This window comes from Paramisgurnus dabryanus, chromosome 15 (assembly GCF_030506205.2).
Source record: "Paramisgurnus dabryanus chromosome 15, PD_genome_1.1, whole genome shotgun sequence".
Lineage (NCBI taxonomy): Eukaryota > Metazoa > Chordata > Actinopteri > Cypriniformes > Cobitidae > Paramisgurnus > Paramisgurnus dabryanus.
In genome coordinates this window covers 31464691-31484592 of record NC_133351.1, presented here as the reverse complement: position 1 = coordinate 31484592, position 19902 = coordinate 31464691, and the positions used below count along the sequence as shown (strand labels likewise).

Sequence of the window (19902 nt, the reverse complement as noted above, 5' to 3'; positions counted from 1 at the left end):
ATCTTGAATTAATTGTATCACACTGCTGTGACTTTACCCTTGCAGGTTTGCAGGTTTCATTAGCCCTTTTCACACATTTCGTAAAATACATGAATTAGGTATCCTGGATTTTTCCGGAATCGTTAAATTTTTGTTCATTCACACTGCCATGATTACCCGGCATCTGATGGTCCCGGAAAGACACGTGACCTGTTGAAAGTCCCGCCCTCTCTTCTACGCAGCGTCTGAAGTTTGCATATTATTTATTATTTCTCTCTCCAGAAACAACTCGCGTGCATTTTTGTTTATGATAAGACTATAAAGGAGCGTGTGACGCGCCATTCTAATGCTGGTGAATGATCTCAGCTTCAGAGTGGATATTTGACAAGCTCCCTGATCTCTGCTTTAATCCAGTTTTCAGACATTTCTCATCGTGATTGTTTATATGCATTTAAAACCCGCATTTTTAGGAGCTGAACGATATATCTTGTTGGGATGACATGCGGGTATTTTCATTTTTTATAGTTTAAATGAGCACGTGACGCAATATTCTTTTTATGCTGCTGAATGATCTGTTCAACGCAGTAAGTGACGAGCTAACTTACCTGATATCTGCTTCAGTCCAGTTTGCTGACATTTCTCGTAGTGAATGTTGTAAATCCCTTATTTTAATGAGTTGAACCAATGTTGCCATGACACGCGCGTCCTCACTACGACACGTGCGTCATTGTTTATGTGTCTCATTTATCATTTCCTGATAACTGCTTCAATCTAGTTTGCAACATTTCTTGTGGTGAATGTTTATATGCACGTAAATCTCTCATTTTAAGAGTAGCGTCTGCCTGCACAAGCGGAGGCTGCAGTTTCGGGACCGCAGTCATAGGACCGCAGTTATAGGACCCTAGGTTTTTAGTGACAACGCCACCTAGCGAACTAGAGGACCAACAAAGATGGATGACAAGCAGAGTGTGAGTATCAAGTGTAAATCAATTTTTATTTGAACATTAAATACAATCGTGATGTATTTCATTGGAAAGTTAACATAGCCGATTAACATAGTGATTGTGATTTGCTAAATAGTCTTGCATATCCATCATACGTAATATGGCAAGGCACGTTTATTTGTGTAGCACATTTCATACACAGAGGTCATTCAACGTGCTTTTTATAGAATAATGCTGTAAATAACTTGTTAGCACATTCGTTTAATTAAACTGTTGCATAAAAGCTTGTGTTGACTTAGTGACAGTACAAGAAAACTGTATTACGCTGGTTGTAAAAACTTGTTAGTTATTTACTCGTTTTTTTTTTTTTTTTTTTTTTAGTTAAAATAATATAAATATGTTTTAACTGTCACATGATCACAGTCAGCCTTTTTGACGTTACCACACAATACATGTTATGAGTATGTCTCTTCATTTAGATGTGGTTTTAATGTTGATTGAGACATGTGACATTTTTATAGTCAGACATAACAGTAGGCCATCATAATAATTGACTGTTAAAATACCATGTGTTAGATTGTGTCATGTACTGTGTTGTACTGTACTGTACTGTGTACCACTTTTTAACAGCATTTTTGTTAATCAGTGATTATGTTCTTTATGTACTATTTCAGTGAAGTGGAGGAATTTAATCGAATCATAGACAAACAATTGAAAAAAAGAGGGGAGAGCATCCAGTTGCTGCTGCATACATCACAATGTGTGCTTTAAATATGTAATATTTATATTTATCTATCTCTCTCTATTATTATTTTTTATCTGCTCAGATGTGCTTTATTGACATGAATGTTTCAAGAACCTTTGATCCTGTAATGAACACTATGCAATACTAATATGAACATTACTTGGTATGAAGATTGATATAATTTTGTACCGTATATAATGTGTGTGCTCTGTGGTGACTAAAATCTTTAAAGTTTGAAATCAAAAATTAAAGAGTTGTTGAACATGTTCAACTAAATGTTCCTGGTTTCATTCATTTCTTTATCTTTCTCTCACTTAGGAGTCAGTGAAGACGTTGTCCATGCAGTTCTTATGTTGTTCACATCATTAACAAATTTGGGTAACACTTTACAATAAGGTTAATTAGTTAACATTAGTTAACTACATTAATTGCATGGACTAATAAATAATAAACTGCACTTATACAGCATTTATTAATATTTTTTAATGTAAATTTCAACAATTAGTAATACTTGATAGTTGGTTAATGAATTGTGAACTAACATGAAAAAACAATTAAATGCTTTATTTAGCTTAATTAAAGATTAAGGTTAATAAATACTGTAACAAATGTTTTGCTTATGGTTTGTTCATGTTAGTTAATACATTAACTAATGTTAACTAATGAACCTTATTGTAAAGTGTTACACTATTTTTTTTGTGTGTGTTAAATATCAACTGTTGCAATATATAATTTTATAAATACACAAATTTTAAATCTACCCCCAGAGTCATCCTTGTGTATTCCCTCTGTACTTGAATATGTGATTGACTAAAAAGGCTAAAGTACACGATTCCTTGTTTATTTTACTCAATGAGTTATTAAATAATGCAACGTAGAGCCAATAATTACTTAACATTCCTAAAAATCAGATTTAATTTCAATAAAGAAAGCAGTATTTGGGTGTAATAAACCTTTAAAAACATCTAAAACTTTAAAAGTAGTTTAAATTGGGTGAAAATATGCATTTGTGGCACTTTTTTCGAGTAGCATCTGCCTGCACCACCAGAGGCTACAGTTTCGCTAGATGGTGCTGTTAAAAAAAAACGAGGGTCCTAAAACTGCGGTCCTGAAACTGCAGCCTCCTCTTGTGCAGACAGATAATGTTGGATTTTAAGGAGCTGAACCATAACTTGTGTTGTGATGACGCGCGCGTCCTCACTACGACACGCCCATTACGGCATTCTTTCAGCTTCTTGTTCACACAGAGGGTTTTCCGTGTATCTTACTAGGTCCTCTTTCCAGCAACGATCCCAGAAGATTTACAGGGCATCTTTGTGTTCACACAGACCACAGACGCTTGTCTGGCAATTTTACGGGTATTTTGTATGGGGTTATTGTTAATGAAGGTTTGCAGGTTTCAGTAGTTGAGGGCGGCCATTTTAGGTTATATCATTGTAGTCCTCAGTTTGCAACACTTAAATCAACACTTTGAAAGTTGCTTTTAGTGTCTGTATTCATACACAGGCTTGATTTTGTTGATGCGTTCCAGTTTTGGTATTGGGAAATGTTCTTAGGAATACCATTGACAGTAAGGCTTACAAACGGCACAGCAAGCAACTTTGTGTTTAAGAGATGTCTAATAGCTCTCAAAACTCAGCACAGCTGTCCAGGCTAAAACAAAGCAAAATTTGACACATCAGCGAAAATTTTATAAACACAGCCCCAAAAGAAATGTAATGAAATAAAATAAAATAAAAAAATACTTAAAACCAAATACCCAGTAACCACTGTTGACTTTGCTTAAATGATGAAATATCATACATCTTGCTAGATAGCTACTAGTGATGTAGTACTCGAGTCCAGTCTCGAGACTGACTTCTGCTTTCTGTGACTCGTCTTGGACTTGTTACTTCAAAGACTCGGTCTTGACTCGGTCTCGGACCACAGTGGGAGGAGAAGGACTCGTAATTTCAGACCGAGTCCTTGAGACTAACACATTTATCATATAAAACCACACAACACAACACAATAATTATAAAATGCAATGTTGACGGGCATTATTTGAAAATGACATCCCATGGTGCAATGCAAAGATACTGCCATCAGAGCCGTTTATTTATCTCTAGAAAAATAGGCAGAAGAAGAGGTATGTGGTAGGGATTTTTTCAATGATAGTAAAAGCATAATCCATATTAAGACGTTAAGACTGCTCCTATAAACAATTCCCAATCTAGCTTAGTCTGTACGCCTAACTGTTGATTATTAACTGGGGTGATATTAAATCATAAATATCGAAACTGACATGTTTTTATGGTCTTGGTCTCGACTCGGTCTCGACTCCTAAAGGACTCTGTCTCGACTCGGACTCAACTCTATTTAAAAACCAACGGACTCGGTCTCGACCCTTCAAAGACTCGGCCTTGACTCTGCATAGGGGGTCTCGTCCCCATCATTAATAGCTACTTTGGCAAAAACCACATATTAGCCAGACTATTTTAGGTCTTTAGTTAACCTAGATGTGAAATCATGACTACTGCTTGCTGTAAGAGGTCTTGGAGTTCATTAAACCAGAAATATCACTAGAGGGAAAAGTAAAAAAAAAAAAAAGGTGGCTTATTTACTTCACTTACTTCATGTGATGTATTCAGCTTCACTAGAAAATGCAGCGATGCGTCTCATAGTTAGTGGATTAAAAAATGTGCTGGCTTGACAACATCACAAGTGACACTGGTCATAGAACAGCTAATAAAGCAAACAGATGCTCAAAAAGCATGGCGAGAGATGGCCCTTCACATTGCCATGATGAGTCAGATACGACTGGCGGTCCAAGACAGATGCACACCTACATGTCCATACATTGTTTTCAGGAACAAGTCATGACTGAGTTTTCGAGTGGCAATGCATTATATTATGATAAAACCAAAACAATTACAACAATTCACTTCTCATCGACATGCAGGCTACGCTGTAAATTTTGATTATTCCACCAGAGGGCGCCAGAGGACAGTGGAGCTCATTTACGTTTAACCTCACTAAAATTAAGCATCATTGTAATTTTATCCATACAGTTACAGTAGTGATATGATCATTGATTTGAAAGTTGTTTAGTTGTTACTAATACTACATATATGAGGGACTTAAGTGGGCCACCCTCATCACAGCACCCATAACAATGTTTGACCCCAGGTGTATTGTTTTGGAACTTTTGAGGATAGTCCTCCCTGAAATACTGTTCCTGAAACTCCGTGTTTAATGAACATAACGACACAAACTCAAGCACAGATATAAGCAGGATTTCTATAGTTGCTGAGCTTACAAGATCTGTTGGGCATGCTGTGGGACTGCCATGTTGTAGGAGGTTTGGCTTCGGTGCTGTTCCCAGACATGGTGGGAACTCTGGTAGGGCAGCTCTGCAGTTGGGTGCTATTTTTAAACACTACATCCACAATCTGTCGAGGTCTGCTCCACAGGGACCTGCCACCAGCAGTGTACTCAAGCTGCGGAATTTAACCCTGGACAACTCTGGGGAAAAGTGATGGAAAACAGCTGGGCCGAACTGTTAATTTTTTGTTTGTGCTAACAGATCTGTCTATAGAAACTACTCTTTTTAAGCCATTGAAATAAATGCGTTTAAGTATGCACTACATAAACATACCAATCATACACTTAATATGCACTCAACACAATTCAAAGCTCCGCGTAGAACGAATGATTTAATTAAAAAGAACTTATGAACTGAGGACAGTTCTTACATTTTAAAGGGGACATATTATGAAAATTTGTCTTTTTCCATTGTTTAAAGGATTAGTAAATTTTCTTAAAAAATCCAGATAGTTTACTCACCACCATGTCATCCAAAATGTTGATGTCTTTCTTTGTTCAGTCAAGAAGAAATTATGTTTTTTGAGGAAAACATTCCAGGATTTTTCTCATTTTAATGGACACCAACACTTTACAGTTTTAATGGAGTTTAAATTGCAGTTTCAACGGAGTTTCGAAGGATTCTAAGTGATTCCAAACAAGGCATAAGGGTCTTATCTAGCGAAACGATTGTCAAAATCTGCACTTTTAAACCACAACTTCTCGTCTATCTCCGGTCCTGTGACCACCAGTGCGACCTCACGTCATTGCGTAATGCTGTGGAAAGGTCACGTGTTATATATTTATATATATATATATATATATATATATATATATATATATATATATATATATATATATATGAAACGCACATTTGCTGACCATTGTAAACAATAAACTGACACAAAGACATTAATTAGTATCAATCAACACAACAACAACAGTCCTCTTTTTCCACACTTGTAAACACTGGGCCTGGGGCGTAGTTTCGCGTTCGTCCTCCGTGACCTCTTGACTTGATGACGTATTGCGTGAGGTCGTGCTGGCGCATCACATGACCAGAAATAGATGAGAAGTTGTGGTTTAAATGTGCACATTTTTTTTTCTTGTCAAAAATGACAATCGTTTAGCTAGATAAGACCCTTATGCCTCGTTTGGGATCGTTTAGAGAATCGTTTTGAAACTGCAATTTTAAACTGCATTAAAAACTGTTAAGTGTTGGGTTCCATTAAAGTCCATTAAAATGAGAAAAATCCTGGAATGTTTTCCTCAAAAAACATAATTTCTTCTCGACTGAACAAAGAAAGACATCAACATTTTGGATGACATGGGGGGTGAGTAAATTAACTGGATTTTTTTTAAGAAAATGGCTAATCCTTTAAGTGCTATAATTGGGTCCCTAAAAAACGTAAAAAAGATCAACCTAGTAACTTAGTTTTGGTACATCATTCTTTGCAAGCATGTGAAAAAATAGGTCATTGAAATTTGGCTCCACTTGTGATGTCAGAAGGGGATAATACCACCCCTTAATCTGCACTATCCAACCACGGCAATGCCATTTAGTACAGAGATCAGCTCATTTGCATTTAAAGGACACACCCAAAACTGCACATTTTTATTCACACCTACAAAGTGGGAACTTTAATATGCTATAATAAATTATCTATATGATATTTTGAGCTTCTCGGGGAACACCAAAGATGTATTTGACAGTTTAAAAGTCTTGTGATATGCCCCCTTTAAATGTTGCCCAACCCGGAGTGTGCACCAATTAAATGGCACCAAGTAAATAAAAACGTATTTGGGTGTGATGGAATAAAGTGTCAAATTAAATTAAATGTGCAATTTTGTAAGGTTCAAAGCAATCTACTACCAGTGTGTAATGTATTGTTTAAATCACACTAATTAGCCAAAGTGATTTATTTATTGCTTTAATTTAAAGAATAATCACTTGTTTATTACACAGAGGTTAATGAAACACTTCCACATTTTCTGTATTTCAATTACATTTAGGCACATAAAATGCACACCAACAGTTTTTTCTATATTTATTTCAAAGTCCCATCATAAAATATAAGTAGAATAACCCACAGCTTACTGCATCAAAGATGGACCCTATGGAGAATCCAAGTGCAAAAAGCCATTTCACTTCCATTATCTTCTTCTACTGTGGAGGCAGATGATCTGTTCCCATCTAGTTTTGATTTTTAATTTTAAAATTACAAAAACAAAACATCAAAAGCTTGTGTAACTGAAACAGAACAATTCTTTGGTGGGCATTGTCTTAAGTTTAGGAGTACAAAAATGATGTAAATACTAAAAGTAAAAGGAAACATCCAATATTCTAAAGGAGAACATCATCTGCACCCTGCATCCAAAGATCGGATGATTGCTTAAATAAAAATCTGGGTCAAGCTGTAACACACTGCTTTCATTATTAGTAGCCGTGAACAGTCAAGAAAAGATGATGCAGCCCACATTCCCATGGCAAAAGCATCTACATTTAACCTCAACATGGCTATATATAGGACAACAAATACCAAATACTTTTCTTAGCCCACTTTCCATACAAGTTCAGAGCTCAAACTGACTTAATAATGAGAATTGTACCAACCAGGGCGCTGCTGTCAGCCTGATATACCGCCTTATTCTGCTGCATAAAGGCCCTTCCATACATGTCAATAGCTCGGGTAGGCTATAATACCCTGATTTAATATATATATATATATATATATATATATATATATATATATATATATATATATATATATATATATATATACGCATTAAACAAGCATTGATGATGAAAAACAAAACATGACTTTAAATTATAAATTATACTGTTTGGCATTGATCATTAAACTGAAAAAACCCTTTATTTGGTTTATAAATAAGAAAGTATCTGCATAATAACGTAATATAGGATGATAAAGTCTCGTTCCTTTGTTCCTGTGTTGGAACCGCTAAATTGCACAAACTCACTTAACATTTGGCAAGAATCATTTATTGAGTATCTTTTAAACAATGACGACAATCCTAGAACACAATATGTAAAGGATACATGAAAACGAACACAAATAAACTAATCCACCTGTCTTGTTTCAGCCGCCAACCTGGTGAAAAAGTGCAATCGTAAAATTTGTAGCTTTTCAGCACTGAACCTTTAAGCCCCTAAAACCCTTTCAGCATCTCTATGTACACAGCATCACCAAATAAGAGGTTCACGCAAGCATGAGAAACTTAAAGCTGGAATATTGCTTAGCAGGCCAAATGATGAGACCTGATCTGGTTCATATTTCATAATCATGGTTTGTATTATTAGTAAAAAAAAAAAGATTAGGGAGTCGTTTTATTGTGTCTTAAGATTTGGAAAAGAAGAGCGATTAAAAACAGAAGCACTGAATTGTTTATGTGCCCAAAAACTGTGAATGGCTTTGTAAAGATATTGAAAATATGACAATGGCTAAAGTTATCATAATTACACAATCATTAAGGGATTGTTGGGTAAAGACACTCCTGCAGCTGATTGGCTGTTATGGTGATGGAACGGACACCTCCAGAAGACGGTTGTTTTTACGCTTGCAGATGACACCGTTGCCGTTCTTTGGGGCACCCTGGATGAATTTAACACACACCTTGTCCTGCTTAAATTGTACGAGAAACCTAAAAGAGAACGGGATAAATTACACATCACTTATTTGAGAATAATACCCCAAAAACAAAACAAAAGAAATGGAAACATTGAACACTGACTCGTCGGAAATATCGATTTTGATCTGATTTCTGTCAGCTGAAGCAGAACCAATGCGATGAAGTTTGGTGATGATCTCAATCAGACGATCGCTGCTCAACAAGAAGTCACCTTTGGCTGCTGACGTGGCACCCTACAGAAAGATTAGGGCTGTTAGGGTTTCTATTTTCGCCAATATGAGTCTATAATACTTTTTTCTGAAGTATTCCCACCTCCTTGACCCTTAGGGCGAAAAAGCCGTCGTTCTGAGTGCTTACAGAAACACTACTGAGATCGGGCAGTGGCACACTGGTCTTCACCTGGCCTGTCTTCTGATCAGCCAGAACAAAGTTGTTTTTGGTCAAAAGGAACATTCTTGGAGCTCCCTAAAAAGTGAATCAGTAAATTGTGAATTTTCTGAAAAGATAAAAATGGTGAGCTCCCAACTTGGTAAAAAGTGCACGGATTTTCTTCTCACCTTGCCATTGGCACGATTGATTTTACTGACCACATCTGCAAGAAGTACCTTATCCTCTACCAAGCTGTTTAGCTTCTGGTACTTTGGGTTTTTGGATAACTCCACATAGTCTCCTTTAAATGGCTGTCCCACACTGCAAAGCAGGAAAAAAATTTTTTTGCAACAAGTTACAAAACAGGTAATCACAAATGCAACGGTTTTTATTTACTCACTGTAGTCTACCCGGTAACACTTTACTTGAAGGGGTGTTCATAAGATTGACATGACACATTTATAATCATTACATGACACGGGCTATGAACATGAAGGAGATTTTAAGTCATTAAGTGTCATTTGTTCAGTTATGTCATTTTTAATGCAAAGATGACATTGTTTGAGATTTGACAAAAAACAATACATCATAATGTGTCATAAATCTGTCATAAACACGACGTAGCAGAATAATTATTAAACTTAAGAAACTACCTAGCTTTATGGGTTAACATTACATTAAACTGTTATTTAAAGGTCATTAAGTGTTAATAGTAGGTCAAATCATTTAAAAACCTAAACAAAATGCATTAGACATGTCAAAAGATTATACTTAACTTTATAAATGTGCACAATACATAAAAAATTACATCTAACAGAAATTGATCTTCCTCACACAAAGGATTCTGAAATTTTCTGACATAGAAGAAAAAAACTAACAAAACATTTAATTAATTTAATTACTTAATTTAATAATAATAATAATTAATAATAATAATAATAATAATAATAATAATAATTATTATTATTATTATTACTAGTATTAATTATTATTATTATTATTATTGATAATGATAATAATAATAATAGTAATAATAATAATTATTATTATTATTATTGAATGATTGTTTTTAGTTAATCACACGGAGAAAACTTAAAAAAAAACATTATTAACTCAAGAATATTCATGACGCTGTTATAAAACTATTTAACAAAGTATTAACACTTAACGACATTTCAATGACAAATTATACTTGTATCACTGTAGTTGAGGTCAAGAAAAATATTAATGACGCTGTTATAAAACTATTTGACAAAGTATTAACACTTAACGACATTTTAATGACAAATTATATTTGTATCACTGTAGTTGAGGTCAAGAAAAATATTAATGACGCTGTTATAAAACTATTTGACAAAGTATTAACACTTAATGACATTTTAATGACAAATTATATTTGTATCACTGTAGTTGAGGTCAAGAAAAATATTAATGACGCTGTTATAAAACTATTTGACAAAGTATTAACACTTAATGACATTTTAATGACAAATTATACTTGTATCACTGTAGTTGAGGTCAAGAAAAATATTAATGACCCTGTTATAAAACTATTTGACAAAGTATTAACACTTAATGACATTTTAATGACAAATTATACTTGTATCACTGTAGTTGAGGTCAAGAAAAATATTAATGACGCTGTTATAAAACTATTTGACAAAGTATTAACACTTAATGACATTTTAATGACAAATTATATTTGTATCACTGTAGTTGAGGTCAAGAAAAATATTAATGACGCTGTTATAAAACTATTTGACAAAGTATTAACACTTAATGACATTTTAATGACAAATTATATTTGTATCACTGTAGTTGAGGTCAAGAAAAATATTAATGACGCTGTTATAAAACTATTTGACAAAGTATTAACACTTAATGACATTTTAATGACAAATTATACTTGTATCACTGTAGTTGAGGTCAAGAAAAATATTAATGACCCTGTTATAAAACTATTTGACAAAGTATTAACACTTAATGACATTTTAATGACAAATTATATTTGTATCACTGTAGTTGAGGTCAAGAAAAATATTAATGACGCTGTTATAAAACTATTTGACAAAGTATTAACACTTAATGACATTTTAATGACAAATTATATTTGTATCACTGTAGTTGAGGTCAAGAAAAATATTAATGACGCTGTTATAAAACTATTTGACAAAGTATTAACACTTAATGACATTTTAATGACAAATTATATTTGTATCACTGTAGTTGAGGTGAAGAAAAATATTAATGACGCTGTTATAAAACTATTTGACAAAGTATTAACACTTAACGACATTTCAATGACAAATTATATTTGTATCACTGTAGCTGAGGTCAAGAAAAATATTAATGACGCTGTTATAAAACTATTTGACAAAGTATTAACACTTAACGACATTTCAATGACAAATGATATTTGTATCACTGTAGTTGAGGTCAAGAAAAATATTAATGACGCTGTTATAAAACTATTTGACAAAGTATTAACACTTAACGACATTTTAATGACAAATTATATTTGTATCACTGTAGTTGAGGTCAAGAAAAATATTAATGACGCTGTTATAAAACTATTTGACAAAGTATTAACACTTAATGACATTTTAATGACAAATTATATTTGTATCACTGTAGTTGAGGTGAAGAAAAATATTCATGACGCCGTTATAAAACTATTTGACAAAGTATTAACACTTAACGACATTTCAATGACAAATTATATTTGTATCACTGTAGCTGAGGTCAAGAAAAATATTCATGACGCCGTTATAAAACTATTTGACAAAGTATTAACACTTAACGACATTTCAATGACAAATTATATTTGTATCACTGTAGTTGAGGTCAAGAAAAATATTAATGACGCTGTTATAAAACTATTTGACAAAGTATTAACACTTAACGACATTTTAATGACAAATTATATTTGTATCACTGTAGTTGAGGTCAAGAAAAATATTAATGACGCTGTTATAAAACTATTTGACAAAGTATTAACACTTAATGACATTTTAATGACAAATTATATTTGTATCACTGTAGTTGAGGTCAAGAAAAATATTAATGACGCTGTTATAAAACTATTTGACAAGTATTAACACTTAATGACATTTTAATGACAAATTATATTTGTATCACTGTAGTTGAGGTCAAGAAAAATATTAATGACGCTGTTATAAAACTATTTGACAAAGTATTAACACTTAACGACATTTTAATGACAAATTATATTTGTATCACTGTAGTTTAGGTCAAGAAAAATATTCATGACGCTGTTATAAAACTATTTGACAAAGTATTAACACTTAACGACATTTCAATGACAAATGATATTTGTATCACTGTAGTTGAGGTGAAGAAAAATATTAATGACGCCGTTATAAAACTATTTGACAAAGTATTAACACTTAACGACATTTCAATGACAAATGATATTTGTATCACTGTAGTTGAGGTGAAGAAAAATATTCATGACGCCGTTATAAAACTATTTGACAAAGTATTAACACTTAACGACATTTCAATGACAAATTATATTTGTATCACTGTATTTGAGGTGAAGAAAAATATTAATGACGCCGTTATAAAACTATTTGACAAAGTATTAACACTTAACGACATTTCAATGACAAATTATATTTGTATCACTGTAGTTGAGGTCAAGAAAAATATTAATGACGCTGTTATAAAACTATTTGACAAAGTATTAACACTTAACGACATTTCAATGACAAATGATATTTGTATCACTGTAGTTGAGGTGAAGAAAAATATTAATGACGCTGTTATAAAACTATTTGACAAAGTATTAACACTTAACGACATTTCAATGACAAATGATATTTGTATCACTGTAGTTGAGGTGAAGAAAAATATTCATGACGCCGTTATAAAACTATTTGACAAAGTATTAACACTTAACGACATTTCAATGACAAATTATATTTGTATCACTGTAGTTGAGGTCAAGAAAAATATTAATGACGCTGTTATAAAACTATTTGACAAAGTATTAACACTTAATGACATTTTAATGACAAATTATATTTGTATCACTGTAGTTGAGGTCAAGAAAAATATTCATGACGCTGTTATAAAACTATATGACAGAGTATTAACACTTAATGACATTGTACTGACAAATTATATTTGTATCACTGTAGTTGAGGTCAAGAAAAATATTCATGACGCTGTTATAAAACTATATGACAGAGTATTAACACTTAATGACATTGTACTGACAAATTATATTTGTATCACTGTAGTTGAGGTCAAGAAAAACATTCATGACGCTGTTATAAAACTATTTGACAAAGTATTAACACTTAACGACATTTCAATGACAAATTATATTTGTATCACTGTAGTTGAGGTCAAGAAAAATATTCATGACGCTGTTATAAAACTATTTGACAAAGTATTAACACTTAATGACATTTTAATGACAAATTATATTTGTATCACTGTAGTTGAGGTCAAGAAAAATATTCACGAGGCTTTTATAAAACTATTTTACAGAGTATTAACACTTAACGACATTTCAATGACAAATTATATTTGTATCACTGTAGTTGAGGTCAAGAAAAACATTCATGACGCTGTTATAAAACTATTTTACAGAGTATTAACACTTAACGACATTTCAATGACAAATTATATTTGTATCACTGTAGTTGAGGTGAAGAAAAATATTCATGACGCCGTTATAAAACTATTTGACAAAGTATTAACACTTAATGACATTTCAATGACAAATTATATTTGTATCACTGTAGTTGAGGTCAAGAAAAACATTCATGACGCTGTTATAAAACTATTTGACAAAGTATTAACACTTAACGACATTTCAATGACAAATTATATTTGTATCACTGTAGTTGAGGTCAAGAAAAATATTCATGACGCTGTTATAAAACTATTTGACAAAGTATTAACACTTAATGACATTTTAATGACAAATTATATTTGTATCACTGTAGTTGAGGTCAAGAAAAATATTCACGAGGCTTTTATAAAACTATTTTACAGAGTATTAACACTTAACGACATTTCAATGACAAATTATATTTGTATCACTGTAGTTGAGGTCAAGAAAAACATTCATGACGCTGTTATAAAACTATTTTACAGAGTATTAACACTTAATGACATTTTAATGACAAATTATACTTGTATCACTGTAGTTGAGGTCAAGAAAAATATTCATGACGCTGTTATAACACTATATGACAGAGTATTAACACTTAATGACATTTCAATGACAAATTATATTTGTATCACTGTAGTTGAGGTGAAGAAAAATATTCATGACGCCGTTATAAAACTATTTGACAAAGTATTAACACTTAATGACATTTCAATGACAAATTATATTTGTATCACTGTAGTTGAGGTGAAGAAAAATATTCATGACGCCGTTATAAAACTATTTGACAAAGTATTAACACTTAATGACATTTCAATGACAAATTATATTTGTATCACTGTAGTTGAGGTGAAGAAAAATATTAATGACGCTGTTATAAAACTATTTGACAAAGTATTAACACTTAATGACATTTCAATGACAAATTATATTTGTATCACTGTAGTTGAGGTGAAGAAAAATATTCATGACGCTGTTATAACACTATATGACAGAGTATTAACACTTAATGACATTTCAATGACAAATTATATTTGTATCACTGTAGTTGAGGTGAAGAAAAATATTCATGACGCCGTTATAAAACTATTTGACAAAGTATTAACACTTAATGACATTTCAATGACAAATTATATTTGTATCACTGTAGTTGAGGTGAAGAAAAATATTCATGACGCCGTTATAAAACTATTTGACAAAGTATTAACACTTAATGACATTTCAATGACAAATTATATTTGTATCACTGTAGTTGAGGTGAAGAAAAATATTCATGACGCTGTTATAACACTATATGACAGAGTATTAACACTTAATGACATTTCAATGACAAATTATATTTGTATCACTGTAGTTGAGGTCAAGAAAAATATTCATGACGCTGTTATAAAACTATTTGACAAAGTATTAACACTTAATGACATTTTAATGACAAATTATATTTGTATCACTGTAGTTGAGGTCAAGAAAAATATTAATGACGCTGTTATAAAACTATTTGACAAAGTATTAACACTTAACGACATTTCAATGACAAATTATATTTGTATCACTGTAGTTGAGGTCAAGAAAAATATTCATGACGCTGTTATAAAACTATTTGACAAAGTATTAACACTTAATGACATTTTAATGACAAATTATATTTGTATCACTGTAGTTGAGGTCAAGAAAAATATTCACGAGGCTTTTATAAAACTATTTTACAGAGTATTAACACTTAATGACATTTCAATGACAAATTATATTTGTATCACTGTAGTTGAGGTCAAGAAAAACATTCATGACGCTGTTATAAAACTATTTTACAGAGTATTAACACTTAATGACATTTTAATGACAAATTATACTTGTATCACTGTAGTTGAGGTCAAGAAAAATATTCATGACGCTGTTATAACACTATATGACAGAGTATTAACACTTAATGACATTTCAATGACAAATTATATTTGTATCACTGTAGTTGAGGTGAAGAAAAATATTCATGACGCCGTTATAAAACTATTTGACAAAGTATTAACACTTAATGACATTTCAATGACAAATTATATTTGTATCACTGTAGTTGAGGTCAAGAAAAATATTCACGAGGCTTTTATAAAACTATTTGACAAAGTATTAACACTTAATGACATTTTAATGACAAATTATATTTGTATCACTGTAGTTGAGGTCAAGAAAAATATTCACGAGGCTTTTATAAAACTATTTTACAGAGTATTAACACTTAATGACATTTCAATGACAAATTATATTTGTATCACTGTAGTTGAGGTCAAGAAAAACATTCATGACGCTGTTATAAAACTATTTTACAGAGTATTAACACTTAATGACATTTCAATGACAAATTATATTTGTATCACTGTAGTTGAGGTCAAGAAAAACATTCATGACGCTGTTATAAAACTATTTTACAGAGTATTAACACTTAATGACATTTTAATGACAAATTATATTTGTATCACTGTAGTTGAGGTCAAGAAAAACATTCATGACGCTGTTATAAAACTATTTTACAGAGTATTAACACTTAATGACATTTCAATGACAAATTATATTTGTATCACTGTAGTTGAGGTCAAGAAAAATATTCATGACGCTGTTATAAAACTATTTGACAAAGTATTAACACTTAATGACATTTTAATGACAAATTATATTTGTATCACTGTAGTTGAGGTCAAGAAAAACATTCATGACGCTGTTATAAAACTATTTTACAGAGTATTAACACTTAATGACATTTCAATGACAAATTATATTTGTATCACTGTAGTTGAGGTCAAGAAAAACATTCATGACGCTGTTATAAAACTATTTTACAGAGTATTAACACTTAATGACATTTTAATGACAAATTATATTTGTATCACTGTAGTTGAGGTCAAGAAAAACATTCATGACGCTGTTATAAAACTATTTTACAGAGTATTAACACTTAATGACATTTCAATGACAAATTATATTTGTATCACTGTAGTTGAGGTCAAGAAAAACATTCATGACGCTGTTATAAAACTATTTTACAGAGTATTAACACTTAATGACATTTTAATGACAAATTATACTTGTATCACTGTAGTTGAGGTCAAGAAAAATATTCATGACGCTGTTATAACACTATATGACAGAGTATTAACACTTAATGACATTTCAATGACAAATTATATTTGTATCACTGTAGTTGAGGTGAAGAAAAATATTCATGACGCCGTTATAAAACTATTTGACAAAGTATTAACACTTAATGACATTTCAATGACAAATTATATTTGTATCACTGTAGTTGAGGTGAAGAAAAATATTCATGACGCCGTTATAAAACTATTTGACAAAGTATTAACACTTAATGACATTTCAATGACAAATTATATTTGTATCACTGTAGTTGAGGTGAAGAAAAATATTCATGACGCTGTTATAACACTATATGACAGAGTATTAACACTTAATGACATTTTAATGACAAATTATATTTGTATCACTGTAGTTGAGGTCAAGAAAAATATTCATGACGCTGTTATAAAACTATATGACAGAGTATTAACACTTAATGACATTGTACTGACAAATTATATTTGTATCACTGTAGTTGAGGTCAAGAAAAATATTCACGAGGCTTTTATAAAACTATTTTACAGAGTATTAACACTTAATGACATTTTAATGACAAATTATATTTGTATCACTGTAGTTGAGGTGAAGAAAAATATTCATGACGCCGTTATAAAACTATTTGACAAAGTATTAACACTTAATGACATTTTAATGACAAATTATATTTGTATCACTGTAGTTGAGGTCAAGAAAAATATTAATGACGCTGTTATAAAACTATTTGACAAAGTATTAACACTTAATGACATTTCAATGACAAATTATATTTGTATCACTGTAGTTGAGGTCAAGAAAAATATTCACGAGGCTTTTATAAAACTATTTTACAGAGTATTAACACTTAATGACATTTCAATGACAAATTATATTTGTATCACTGTATTTGAGGTGAAGAAAAATATTCATGACGCCGTTATAAAACTATTTGACAAAGTATTAACACTTAACGACATTTCAATGACAAATTATATTTGTATCACTGTAGTTGAGGTCAAGAAAAATATTCACGAGGCTTTTATAAAACTATTTGACAAAGTATTAACACTTAATGACATTTTAATGACAAATTATATTTGTATCACTGTATTTGAGGTGAAGAAAAATATTCATGACGCCGTTATAAAACTATTTGACAAAGTATTAACACTTAATGACATTTCAATGACAAATTATATTTGTATCACTGTATTTGAGGTGAAGAAAAATATTCATGACGCCGTTATAAAACTATTTGACAAAGTATTAACACTTAACGACATTTCAATGACAAATTATATTTGTATCACTGTAGTTGAGGTCAAGAAAAATATTCACGAGGCTTTTATAAAACTATTTTACAGAGTATTAACACTTAATGACATTTCAATGACAAATTATATTTGTATCACTGTATTTGAGGTGAAGAAAAATATTCATGACGCCGTTATAAAACTATTTGACAAAGTATTAACACTTAATGACATTTTAATGACAAATTATATTTGTATCACTGTATTTGAGGTGAAGAAAAATATTCATGACGCCGTTATAAAACTATTTGACAAAGTATTAACACTTAACGACATTTCAATGACAAATTATATTTGTATCACTGTAGTTGAGGTCAAGAAAAATATTCACGAGGCTTTTATAAAACTATTTGACAAAGTATTAACACTTAATGACATTTCAATGACAAATTATATTTGTATCACTGTATTTGAGGTGAAGAAAAATATTCATGACGCCGTTATAAAACTATTTGACAAAGTATTAACACTTAACGACATTTCAATGACAAATTATATTTGTATCACTGTAGTTGAGGTCAAGAAAAATATTCACGAGGCTTTTATAAAACTATTTTACAGAGTATTAACACTTAATGACATTTCAATGACAAATTATATTTGTATCACTGTATTTGAGGTGAAGAAAAATATTCATGACGCCGTTATAAAACTATTTGACAAAGTATTAACACTTAACGACATTTCAATGACAAATTATATTTGTATCACTGTAGTTGAGGTCAAGAAAAATATTCACGAGGCTTTTATAAAACTATTTTACAGAGTATTAACACTTAATGACATTTCAATGACAAATTATATTTGTATCACTGTATTTGAGGTGAAGAAAAATATTCATGACGCCGTTATAAAACTATTTGACAAAGTATTAACACTTAACGACATTTCAATGACAAATTATATTTGTATCACTGTAGTTGAGGTCAAGAAAAATATTCACGAGGCTTTTATAAAACTATTTTACAGAGTATTAACACTTAATGACATTTCAATGACAAATTATATTTGTATCACTGTATTTGAGGTGAAGAAAAATATTCATGACGCCGTTATAAAACTATTTGACAAAGTATTAACACTTAACGACATTTCAATGACAAATTATATTTGTATCACTGTAGTTGAGGTCAAGAAAAAATTCATGACGCCGTTATAAAACTATTTGACAAAGTATTAACACTTAACGACATTTCAATGACAAATTATATTTGTATCACTGTAGTTGAGGTGAAGAAAAATATTAATGACGCTGTTATAAAACTATTTGACAAAGTATTAACACTTAATGACATTTTAATGACAAATTATATTTGTATCACTGTAGTTGAGGTCAAGAAAAATATTCATGACGCTGTTATAAAACTATATGACAGAGTATTAACACTTAACGACATTTCAATGACAAATTATATTTGTATCACTGTAGTTGAGGTCAAGAAAAATATTCATGACGCTGTTATAAAACTATTTGACAAAGTATTAACACTTAATGACATTTTAATGACAAATTATATTTGTATCACTGTAGCTGAGGTCAAGAAAAACATTCATGACGCTGTTATAAAACTATTTGACAAAGTATTAACACTTAACGACATTTCAATGACAAATTATATTTGTATCACTGTAGTTGAGGTCAAGAAAAATATTCACGAGGCTTTTATAAAACTATTTTACAGAGTATTAACACTTAATGACATTTCAATGACAAATTATATTTGTATCACTGTATTTGAGGTGAAGAAAAATATTCATGACGCCGTTATAAAACTATTTGACAAAGTATTAACACTTAACGACATTTCAATGACA

The 19902-nt window shown here is 31.1% G+C and overlaps 1 protein-coding gene and 2 long non-coding RNA genes across 7 annotated transcripts in view; 2 read left to right on the top strand and 1 right to left on the bottom strand.

Moving 5' to 3' along the window:
* The window catches only part of LOC135782653 (uncharacterized), a 237809-nt gene that overhangs the window by 23438 nt on the left and 194469 nt on the right, over positions 1 to 19902 (top strand). The window lies entirely within an intron of this gene.
* Positions 134 to 2130, top strand: LOC135782656 (uncharacterized). Its single transcript, XR_010545455.2, has 4 exons — positions 134 to 563; positions 810 to 947; positions 1598 to 1683; positions 1987 to 2130. It is a non-coding gene; the product is annotated as an uncharacterized lncRNA (long non-coding RNA).
* myo1b (myosin IB) overlaps positions 6926 to 19902 on the bottom strand; it is a 114240-nt gene continuing 101263 nt past the window's right edge. For all 5 annotated transcript variants that reach the window (XM_065293074.2, XM_065293075.2, XM_065293076.2 and 2 more), the window contains 4 exons: positions 9219 to 9351; positions 8974 to 9126; positions 8764 to 8894; positions 6926 to 8673 (listed from right to left, as the gene is read on the bottom strand). In XM_065293074.2, the coding sequence (XP_065149146.1) occupies positions 8544 to 8673; positions 8764 to 8894; positions 8974 to 9126; positions 9219 to 9351 (547 nt within the window). In that variant the 3' untranslated portion in view covers positions 6926 to 8543. The remainder of the gene's footprint in view (positions 8674 to 8763; positions 8895 to 8973; positions 9127 to 9218; positions 9352 to 19902) is intronic.